Source organism: Hemiscyllium ocellatum, chromosome 25, assembly GCF_020745735.1.
Source record: "Hemiscyllium ocellatum isolate sHemOce1 chromosome 25, sHemOce1.pat.X.cur, whole genome shotgun sequence".
Lineage (NCBI taxonomy): Eukaryota > Metazoa > Chordata > Chondrichthyes > Orectolobiformes > Hemiscylliidae > Hemiscyllium > Hemiscyllium ocellatum.
In genome coordinates this window covers 13968348-13980462 of record NC_083425.1, presented here as the reverse complement: position 1 = coordinate 13980462, position 12115 = coordinate 13968348, and the positions used below count along the sequence as shown (strand labels likewise).

Here is a 12115-nt window from a genome sequence, read left to right as displayed (position 1 = left end):
TCCATGCCCCTCGTGATTTTATAAACTTCTGTAAAGGTCACTCCTTAGCCTCCAGGGAAAAGCTGCAGCCTATTCAGCTTCCCCATAACTTGGCCTAAAATAACTTGAATATGACGTTTTTCTTAAAATAAACTGACTTGAGAATATATCACATTCGTGCAGGAAAAATCTCTTTTCCAAACTTGTGACATGGATAGCTTAGGAAGCTTGTTTTTATAAAATCACATGAAACAAGTCTGAATCATTGGACAGCACTAATATTTTAATTTAATAAACATTAATATAATTCTATTAGAATCAACCATAGTTCACAATAAGACTTCAAAGTTCTCATAACGCAAGATCAGCATGCTTCAAGTTTGAGACAGTATTGTGCATTATAATTGGGGCAGACGACATTATTGAATCTGATGGTTCAAACAGCATCAACTGGCTTTCCCCACATCTATGGCATTATCCGAAACCCCTAAACTTACAGCCTTTATTCATCACTGAGCAATTACTCAACGAGTAAACTCTTGGTTAGATCAACAATCAGAGCTCAATGTTTCAAAAAGGTCATGGGTCTTAGTTTTATGTTTGCATCCAATTTGTTTTTCACTGAAACAGCAAGCTGCCAAATCTGGCTGGAGTTATTCCCTGCCTGTTTCATCACATGACCTCTCACCAACTGCAAGATCCAGTCATATAAAAATGAGAAAATATTTGTAATATCTCACACAATCAAGAGAAATTGTAAATAAAGCACTGGTGATGTTTCTCCTGGTTGACTTGCAACTATACTCTAGGCATTAAATCGTTAATTCTTGAAGAATTCAAAACAACTTTGAATTGTTGGCAACCCTGACAAACTTAGGTTTGAATTTGAAAACCATACATCCACGTGACATCTCCCTGTATTTGTTTACACAGCACTGGCAACACTTTCTCAATGACTGTTTATTCATCAAGAAACACACGATGCTTGCATTCCAATCACATTGAATATGGACTATTTATAAATTTTCCCAGAGATTGAGATTGGAGTGTTGACTGAATTTCTAATAAATTTAAGGCCTTGTTAAAGTCCAGATGAAAGACTGGTTAGTAAGGTTGGATCACAGGACTATATTTTAGAAGTTATGACCCAAGATGAGCTAGCTAATTGAATACAAAAATTGGCTTGACAGTAGGAGACAGATGGTGGTGGTGGTAGAGAGCTGTTCAGTCTAGAGGTCTGTAACCAGCAGTGTGCCAGAAGAATCAGTTCTAGGACCACTCTTGTTAGTCAGTCATTCATACAATTTAACTTGCAGAGGACACCAAAATTGGTGGTGTAGTGGACAATTAAGGAGGTTACCTTCGAGTACAATGGGATCTAGAGCAACTGGGCTAAGGAGTGACAGATGGATCTTTACCCAGCTAAATGTGAGGTGTTGCATTTTGGTAAGATAAACCAAGGAAGGACTTGCACAATTGATTGCAGAGCCCTAGAGAATGTGGTCAGAGACTTAGGGGTGCAGGTACACAGTTCCTTGGCAATGACATCACAGGTAGACAGGGTGATGAAGGTGGTTATTTGGCACACTTGTTTTCATCAGTCACTGCATTGAGTATGGAGTTGGGACATGTTACAGCTGTACAAGACATTGTTAAAGCTACATTGGAGAACTGCATTCAATTCTGATCACCATGCTATAGGAAGGATGTTATTAAACTGGAAAGGGTGCAGAAAAAGATTTACAAGATGTTCCAGAACTGGAAGGCTTGAATTGTAATAAGGGGCTATGACTTTTTCCCTGGAGCATAGGAGGCTGGGAGGGTGACCGTATAAGAGGTTTATAAAATCATAAAGGAGCACAGAAAATGACTAGCCAAGGTCTTTCCCTGAAGGTAGGAGTCCAAAACTAGAGGGCATAGGTTGAAGGTGAGAGGGGAAAGATTTAAAAAAAGGGACCTGAAGGGCACCTTTTCAAAAAATTGCAGAGGATGGTGAGTGTACAGAGTGAGCTGCCAGAGAAGTGGTAAAGGCAGGGTCAATTGCAACATTTAAAAAAGACATCTGAATGGGTATATGAATAGGAAGGGTTTGGAGGGATATTGGGCGGGTGCTGGCAGGTGGGACTAGATTGGCTTGGGATATCTGGTCGGCATGGATGGGTTGGACCGAAGGGTCTGTTTCCATGCTGTACATCTCTATGGCTCTAAGTTATACTAGACACTGGTGAGACCACATCAGGAGGTTGTGTACAGTACTGGTTACCTTAAAGAAGGGATGTAAATACATTGAAGCAATTCAGAAGATTTACCAGAGTAACACCTGGTAAAGGGAGGCATGAGGAGGATAGGCTAGACAGGCAGGGCTTGTACTCACAGCAGTTTCAAAGTGCAGAGGCAGCCAGGATAGAGGGGTGCTGGCAAAGGGGAGGGTGGAGAGGATACTTACTCTTACAGACAAAGCTAAGAGAAATGGTCATCATTTAAAAAATAAGGGATCGCCCACTTAAACCAGATTAGGGATTGGTCTTCTCTCTCAAAAGGGTTGAACCCCTTTGGGATTCCACTTCCATCAACTTCTTACAAAGAGAATTGGTTATTTTTAAAAGGCAAAGGCAGAAGTTAATTGTAAGCGAGAGGCGAAAGGTTACGGGGGTGGATGAGAATATGGAATGGAGTTTATAATCAGATCTTAGTAAATGATGGGGAGGCCAAATGGCCAACAACTCCTTGCTCACATGTGGCGCCAGAGAGTGGATTCTACAGGGTGGGAGGCTGAGCAGTTGGCACCTGCATTGGACCCTGAATTATCAGGAATATAGCTGGTACAGCTAGCAATAGAAGCAAAGCAGGTTGTGCTGGCCAAATCAGAACAAGTGACCTGAAGCCAAACGCAAACCTTGTTTCTGTTGTATTGCTCTTGCATCCGGCTCAAAAGGTTGTGAGCTCAAGCTTCAATTTAGAGATGCGAGCACATAATCCCAGCTAATATTTCCAGAGCAGTATTGAGGCAGCACAGCACTTTCTGACCTGCAAGTCTCTTGGACAAGAGACCAAATGGAAGCTCACGTTTCCTTCTCACCTGGGCACTGTAGCTCCCAAACCATCCCAAGCTGTTCCTGCTGTGTCCTCATTGACAACCAGGTCTCCTTGCATCACACCGGAGACCATACATCAAGAGTACAGCATTGGAAGTGTGGAAGTCATGAAAGGCTCAGGATAAATGTAAACAATGAAGAAAATGTTTACAATGGGACTTAAGAGGAGGAGATTTAGTTTCTGGTCATATAATGTAAATTAAGTTGAATTTGAGCTTATTTATAACATTTATTTTTACTGAAATTTATTACATACAATTTATAACCAGACACTGTTTGGAGTCTTCAATGGAAACATTCAAACCTCATCACCACCACTCCACACAAAAAACAAACAAACAATTTTCATTCATAGGAATCAGTCATACAGCACAGGTCCATACCAACCAGGTTTCCCAAACTAAGCTAGTCCTATTTGCCTTCATTTGGCCCATATCCCTCTAAACCTTTCCTGTTCATGCACCAGTCCAAATGTCTTTTTTAAAAGTGTTATTAATGTACCTGCATCATCAACATTTCTTCTGGCAGTTCATTCTACATACAAATCACCCTCTGTGAGAAAAGGTGACCTCAGGTCCCTCTTGACTCTTCCCTCTTTCAGCTTAAAAATATGTCCCTTAGTCTTGAGCATCCCTACCTGAGGGAAAATTCTTTTACTATTCACCTTATCTATGCCCCTCATGATTTTATGAACTGCTATAAGGTCACCCCTCAACCTTTTATTCTCCAGTGAAAGAAATCCCAGCTTTTCCCTACAACGTAAGCCCTCCAGTCCCAGTAACATTCTTATCAATCTCTTCTGAACCCTTTCCAATATAATAATATCCATCCAAAGCAGGAAAATTAGATCTGTAGACAATATCCCTCAAGAGGCATCACCACCATCCTACATGTCCCAACGCCTATACTCAAAATGAAGGCAAGTGTGATAAATGCTGTCTTTACCACCCTATCTACCTGTGACACAACTTTCAAAAAATTACGAATTTGAAACCCTAGTCTCTATTTGACAATGCTTCCCAGTGCCCTACCATTAACGGTACATGTCTTGCCCTTGGTTGTTTTACCAAAATGCAACACCTTGCACTTATTCAAAAGTTAAACTCCATTTGCCATATCTCAGCTCATTACAAATGGATTTTGATCAATTGGGCCAATCTTAGATAACCTTCATGCCCACTGTACTATCAATTTTGCCTTTTATATTCTCATTCAAGGTTTATATAGATGACAAAATAGTGGACCCAGCACCGATCCCTGCAGAACACCACTGATCACAGGCCTCCAGTCCGAAAAACAAACTTCCACCCCTACCCTGTTTTCTAATGCGAAGACAATTTTGTACCCAATTGGCAAGCTCTCCTTGAATCCCATTGATCTTTTGTTATCCACCAGTCCAACATGCAGAATCTTGTAAATGTTTTACTAAAGTCCATGCAGACACCATTCACTGCTCAGTCATCACCTATCTTCTTGGCCACATCCTCAAAACAAGAAGTCAAGTTTCAGATACAATTTCACATGCACAAAGCCATGCTGGCTATCCCCAAGATCAGTCTCTGCCTCTCCAAGTGCATGTAAATTCTCCTGAATCACCTCCAATTTAAAAAAAAAGGTGCCCACCAATGATGTCAGACTTACCAGTCTATACTTCCCAGGCTTCTCCTTGCAGTCCTTCTTAAATGAAGGCACAACATTTGATACCCTCCAGTACTCCAGCACCTCACCTGTGGCTCTAGATAAATATCTCTGAGAGGCCCTGCAATTTCTTCCCTAACTTCCAAAAACCTGATCAGGTTCCAGGATTTATCCATTTTTAAGACCTCCAACAGCTCCCTCTTTTGTAATGTGGACTGTTTTCAAGACATCAATATTTATGTCTAACTATCCCAGCCTCCATATCTTTCTCCACAGTAAATACTAACATGAAATAGTAATTTAGTATCTCTCCATCTCATGAGTTCCACATGTAGATGATCTTGTTAATCTTTAAGGGGTCCTATTACTCCTAAATTGCTCTTCAATGTAGGACTGCATCTCAAATTGCTTAGCATCAAAAGAGTGGAACACTGAAGATCAGGACAGGGTATGTTTAGAGAATTCAGTCTGGAGGGCCAAAGACAAAGGTTTGTTGCTTTTAAAGTTCATAATCAAAACTATCTAGAACTATGTAGGAAGTTCCAAGGCTCGGGACCACCAGGGTTTAGTGAGCAGCCAGTAATGTAACAGAAGGAGCAATGCTTAAGAAGTTAGGAGTTAAAAAGAAATGTAAAACACTAATAGGGACATAATCAGCACAAACTAAAAACTTACATCAAGACAGAGAACCCAGCCTTATCCTTGCTAACGAAAGGACTGGGAGCGAAAAAGAAAAGATTCGGGTAGAAACAGGAAAGGGTCAGTTCAGAGCTTTGTTGTTATCATTTTATATAATTAACAAAAGACAGTTATCGTGCCCGATCTGACAGCAGCTACTGTTTATAGAAGCGACGACAAGTGACACATCGGCAACTGTTTAAGTCAACTTACAGCATGACAAGCATCAAAATATCTAACTTGATACTGAAACAGAGAGATCTATCATTACAACAAGACAGTGTGTAAAATTGGTTATAACAAGAAAAAAAAAGGTGTTCCTATTCTTAAAGCTAATGTAACTACCTCTCAGAGGTCCAAGCGGTTCTAAAAACATTTTCCCAAAAAAGTCTTAATAGATTTCTTTGTACAGTCTTACTCGTTTGGATTATTACTGAAAACTTTTACAACAAAAAAGTTAGGTTAGTTTCAGTTCAAACTGAGTTTGGTTTCCATTTAGTACAGCATCACAAAGTAAAGTCAGTTATTGAATGAACTATTGAATAGGCTACATTTTAACAATTAAAAAAAAGTTCAACTTGGTTGCATCCTGTCTACAAATCAATATTTTCCTAGGGGTGGGAGAAATGGGAGGACTGGTGGAAGGACTCAAACTTAATGGTTGCTGTACACTGAGATACTCTGCATCATACAGTTATTGTTTTGTAATGAGGAAGTGTAATGTCATAGCCACCTTACAACAATTCCTCAAACGGCTATTCAGTTATTCATCCAGAGATCATGAATAGAAGAAAGACCTAGTTGAATTAAAAAGATTCCTTTCAGTATCAGGATAAGGTTCCCCAATTTAAGGGGAGATGGTGATTTAGCAGTATTATCACTGGACTGTTAACCCAGGGACCTAAGTAACATTCTGGGGATCCAGGTTTGAATCCTACCATGGCAGGTGGGAGAATCGGAATTCAATAAAAATCTGAAATTAAGACTAATGATCACAAACCCATTGCTGATTGTTGGTTCACTAATTTCTTTTTGAGAAGGGAATCCGTTATCCTTTAGCTCATTTGGCCTACGTGTGACTCCAGACCTGCAGCTATGTGGTTTACTCTTAACTGCCCTCTAGGCAATTAGGGATGGGCAATATTGCTCACCGAATCAGCAACCCCCTTTCGTGTGGATGATTTTTTTTTTAAAAATTACCAGATCCAGGTGGGGATGCCCCAAACTGGAGGTCCCAAATGAGGGCAGCTGAACGGTCCCCATCTGAACCTCCCCTCAGTCTCAACAAGCTTAATTTAAAAAGGATGCCCATGGAACTAATTTAAACAAGGCCCAACAAAAGTGCACATTCATTAGTTACTAAAAACAGGAGAAAAAAAAAGTGTTGAGAAATAAGTCCAAGATAAAATGTTAAAAGATAACAATCAGTTCCTTGTTAGTTTATGAAAATTACTAGTGGAACTGTTGTTAGTTGAGCAATCAATCAATTGGAGATGATTGACTTTGCAGGTTAGTTCACATTTCTGTGTCCTGTTTCCAGTTTCCCTCTTGAGCTGCCTTACTGACTAGCATTCAATAGTCAAAAGCACAAAAGTTTTCCTTTGCCTGCAAGTAGAAGTGACTAGTGAATGACTCTTCAATTGTGACTTTCAGAGCTCACCAGTACTGGCTAGTATACACCAGCACACAGGTTATTGTTGAAACCCCTGTCATTGTGTATTCTTGAAAGGGGTAAACACAAAGATGTCTCCTGCCTATGTCACCTTTACTCCCATCATGCTCACAGCCTGGGATACTCACAGGGGATTACAATTCACTTTGGAGTGCATTTCCCCCTTAAAACTTCTGAAACCTTCAAGTGTGACGTTCCAGATTTCTTCTCCAGAAAGCCACTGAAACTACATCCAAAACATGATTGCAGATATAGCTCTTCTGAAAATGAAAACGTGTTACGTCTACAGGCACTCCAGGGCTATGATCCTTGGTCACGACACTTGTAAATCAGTAACCATATTATTAAGTATAATCGTGACCAATCTCTCAAATTGCAACTGACAAAGTAATTCGAGTTTAAGTTTAGTTAAATAAGGGAACAGGCTCCAGGACTAGGTTAGGGATTTAGAAACAAACAGTCAATCAGAAACAAATCATCCATCATCATCATTTTGTAGCAACCATGATACCTGAAAAAAAGACAAAGATAACATCCAGCTTGATTACAGAGTAACAAGGTGGTTAGAAGTGACATGTTCAGGTAGAACAACAATGAGAACAATTTGGACAATACTTAAAACAAAAAAGGCAAAAAAGTTGGAGTTTCATCTTGCACTCATCAAAACCAGGATGCAAGAAACAGACTTGAAAAGAGAGGGAGACCTCTGTTTTATACAGTATGATGGAACATGCTGATTGCTGCATCTTTGACCAAAGGACAGGTAACCATTTAACAAATTTTCAAAACAGGCAGATAGCTTTGCACTGACCATCCAGAATCTATGGAGATACAGCAGCAACAGGTTGTCTCTGTGACTTTTGCTTGTACTGTATAAAATGGAAATACAATTGAGCAAATCCTAATACGCTACAGCCAGAACCAATGTTTGTCAAAATTTTGAAATCTGCTATACTATAGCATGGCACCAAAGAAAATTATGTTCTACAAACCTACCAAAAACCAGAGGACAAAGGAAATCCTACCGAACAATGACATTCACTGCTTGGTATTTGTCCAATTTTAAGATCTGATTTTTGTTGTCACATGTACCAAGTGTTTCACATGGTCTACAGGCAGATCATACGATACAAAGTGCATCAGGAAGCAGAACAAAGCACAGAATTCAGTGTTATACTTGCATAGAGAAAAATTGTGGACGGATCAACATTAATAGATGAGGGTGCTGTTCAACAGTCTGTTAACAGCAGGGAAGAAAGTGGAAAAATTGGTTAATTAGGGACTGAGAAAGATCTGAAATTATATTAAACTTGAACCAGATACCCCTTTAAAAAGGTAATTAAATTAGGTCTCAAAATGTCAGGGACAGGGGCAACATTTACAAACCAGCCTTCTAAACGTTAGCAATATCGTTTTCAACTTTAACCTCTTGTAAAGAGAAGCCATGTCATTCCCCCTGTTAAACAGGTACAGACATCTCCCGACCATACTGGTAAAGGAACAGCCAAACTGAGTCACAGATTCTCTTTTCCCAAAAAAAACAGCAAGTAAACATTAGCTGTTCGGCAACAAATGAAGCAACAGGTCTTTAGAAGGAAAACTTTCTTGATAAAGGAAACGATGTAATTGAGGTCTGTCTGTGTCAGCAGGAAGAAATAAAGTGAAAGGAGACAGAGCTGGTGCAAGGGGCGATGTCACTCCCAGGGGGGAGCACCAGCAGCCATGTTTCTGAGACATTCTGAAATCCCAATTCATCTCAGCAGTAAAACAGAGGAATAACGATTGAGGGAAATTCTTCTGACAACCCCTGCTCTCGTGTTTCCTTTTGCCCGATGTCAAGGACCCTGTGCCTCTGCAGCGATGCCAACCACCCCACCCTTCCCCTTTTCTGCAAACCCTCCCTCCAATGTCAGAGCAGGATAGTTAGTACTTTCCGGATTGTAAAGCCAGCTCCTAAGACTTGTAACTCCTCCAGTACCAGCCGATGCGGAAGTGGTTGGAGATACTTTGTGGGGAGGGTGGAAACACGGAGGTAGATTGCAACGTAAAGCAAACAATTTCGCAAAGCAAAACTAACTGACCCACCACCCCACCCTCCCATTTCTCCTCCAGAACTGCGCATGGGGAGGTTTGCAAAGCTGGATTTTAAACTTCGGATCCCTCTACTTTTTCCTGACTCTGTAGCTTCCGAAATTGACAAATAGCCCGGGGGCAGGGGTTGGGGAAAAGTCGGTAAGTTTTCAAAAATGTACTCCACACCCCAGACTGCAAGCATCGACAACACACACACACACACACACACACACACAGCCGCATGTCCAACTCACCCAGCTCACTATCCGGGTGATAGTCTGAGGCTGCTTCAGAAAGTTCTCTAAGTCAAACGCTCCTCCTGCTTTAGCCGCGCCATAGACGTTTCCTTCCATCTCGATACTGTAAGGAGGAGGGGGAAGAAAAAGCAGCTTACTTGCTTTTCCCCCCTCCCTGTCACTTTCGTTTCTTGTGAAGGGGAGTGGGGTGCGTGTATAAGCAGTTCCCGGATCACACTAAACACTTCCCAAGACACGTCAGTACGTTCAGAGAGAGAGAAAGGGGGTTGGATCATCATGTGATAGCACCTGAACAGGCAATAACCAGAAGGCTGGGCTGACCATAACCAGTAGAAATTGCAGAGAATGTAGTCAATATGGTGTAAGGTTTAACCTCATTTCAAATACTAATTTCCTTGCATTTAATGTTTATAGTGATAGTCTTTTTTGTATCTTTACACATCTCTTGCTAATTCTAATTGATGTTGATTTTCCCATGTTTTGCTTCAAATTCTGTTTTAGATTAGATTACTTACAGTGTGGAAACAGGCCCTTCGGCCCAACAAGTCCACACCGGCCCGCCAAAGCGCAACCCACCCATACCCCTAACCTAACACTACGGGCAATTTAGCATGGCCAATTCACCTGACCCGCACATCTTTGGACTGTGGGAGGAAACTGGAGCACCCGGAGGAAACCCACGCAGACACGGGAGAACGGGCAAACTCCACACAGTCAGTCGCCTGAGGCGGGAATTGAACCCAGGTCCCTGGCGCTGTGAGGCAGCAGTGCTAACCACTGTGCCACCATGCCACCCTGTTTCCTCACCTTTTTTAAATTTGTTCATAGAATGTGGGCATTGCTGGCTGGGTCAGCATTTATTTCTTGTCCCCAGTTATGCTTCAGAAAGTGCCTTCTTGAACCACTGCAGTCCATGTGCTGTAGTTAAACACACAATACTGTTAAGAAGGAAATGCCAGGATTTTGACCCGGTAAAAACAATGACTGCAGATGCTGGAAACCAGATTCTGGATTAGTGGTGCTGGAAAAGTACAGCAGTTCAGGCTGCATCCAAGAAGCAGCGAAATCGACGTTTCGGGCAAAAGCCCTTCATCAGGAATAAAGGCAGAGAGCCTGAAGCCTGGAGAGATAAGCTAGGGGAGGGTGGGGGTGGGGAGAAAGTAGCATAGAGTACAATGGGTGAGTGGGGGAGGGGATGAAGGTGATAGGTCAGGGAGGAGAGGGTGGAGTGGAAAAGGAGACAGGCAGGTAGGGCAAGTCCGGACAAGTCATGGGGACAGTGCTGAGCTGGAAGTTAGGAACTAGAATGAGGTGGGGGAAGGGGAAATGAGGAAACTGTTGAAGTCCACATTGATGCCCTGAGGTTGAAGTGTTCTGAGGCGGAAGATGAGGCGTTCTTCCTCCAGGTGTCTGGTGGTGAGGGAGCGGCGGTGAAGGAGGTCCAGGACCTCCATGTCCTCGGTAGAGTGGGAGGGGGAGTTGAAATGTTGGGCCATGGGGCGATGTGGTTGATCGTTGCGGATGTCCCGGAGTTGTTCCCTAAAGCGCTCTGCTAGGGGGCGCCCAGTCTCCCCAATGTAGAGGAGACCGCATCGGGAGCAACGGATACAGTAAATGATATTGGTGGATGTGCAGGTAAAACTTTGATGGATGTGGAAGGCTCCTTTAGGGCCTTGGATAGAGGTGATGGAGGAGGTGTGGGCACAGGTTTTACACTTCCTGCGGTGGCAGGGGAAAGTGCCAGGATGGGAGGATGGGTTGCAGGGGGGCGTGGAGCTGACCAGATAATCGCGGAGGGAACGGTCTTTGCAGAAGGCGGAAAGGGGTGGGTAGGGAAATATATCCCTGATGGTGGGGTATTTTTGGAGGTGGCGGAAATGTCGGCGGATGATTTGGTTTATGCGAAGGTTTGTAGGGTGGAAGGTGAGCACCAGGGGCATTCTGTCCTTGTTACGGTTGGAGGGGTGGAGTCTGAGGGCGGAGATGCAGGATTTGGACGAGATGCATTAGAGTAAAAAGTGAGGTCTGCAGATGCTGGAGATCACAGCTGCAAATGTGTTGCTGGTCAAAGCACAGCAGGTTAGGCAGCATCTCAGGAATAGAGAATTCGACGTTTCGAGCATAAGCCCTTCATCAGGAATAAGAGAGAGAGAGAGCCAAGCAGGCTAAGATAAAGGGTAGGGAGGAGGGACTGGGGGGAGGGGCGATGGAGGTAGGATAGGTGGAAGGAGGTCAAGGTGAGGGTGATAGGCCGGAGTGGGGTGGGGGCGGAGAGGTCAGGAAGAGGATTGCAGGTTAGGAGGGCGGTGCTGAGTTGAGGGAACCGACTGAGACAAGGTGGGGGGAGGGGAAATGAGGAAACTGGAGAAATCTGAATTCATACCTTGTGGTTGGAGGGTTCCCAGGCGGAAGATGAGGCGCTCCTCCTCCAGCCGTCGTGTTGTTGTGTTCTGCCGGTGGAGGAGTCCAAGGACCTGCATGTCCTCGGTGGAGTGGGAGGGAGAGTTAAAGTGTTGAGCCATGGGGTGATTGGGTTGGTTGGTTCGGGCGGCCTGATTGGGTTGGTTGGTTCGGGCCGCCCGAACCAACCAACCCAATCACCCCGTGGCTCAACACTTTAACTCTCCCTCCCACTCCACCGAGGACATGCAGGTCCTTGGACTCCTCCACCGGCAGAACACAACAACACGACGGCTGGAGGAGGAGCGCCTCACCTTCCACCT

General features: G+C 43.2%; 1 protein-coding gene across 1 annotated transcript in view; it reads right to left on the bottom strand.

Moving 5' to 3' along the window:
- The window catches only part of syngr2b (synaptogyrin 2b), a 30217-nt gene extending 20571 nt beyond the window's left edge, over nucleotides 1-9646 (bottom strand). The window contains exon 1 of the mRNA XM_060844839.1: nucleotides 9390-9646. Within this exon, the coding sequence (XP_060700822.1) occupies nucleotides 9390-9488 (99 nt within the window). The 5' untranslated portion in view covers nucleotides 9489-9646. The remainder of the gene's footprint in view (nucleotides 1-9389) is intronic.
- Nucleotides 9647-12115: the final 2469 nt, after the last annotated feature.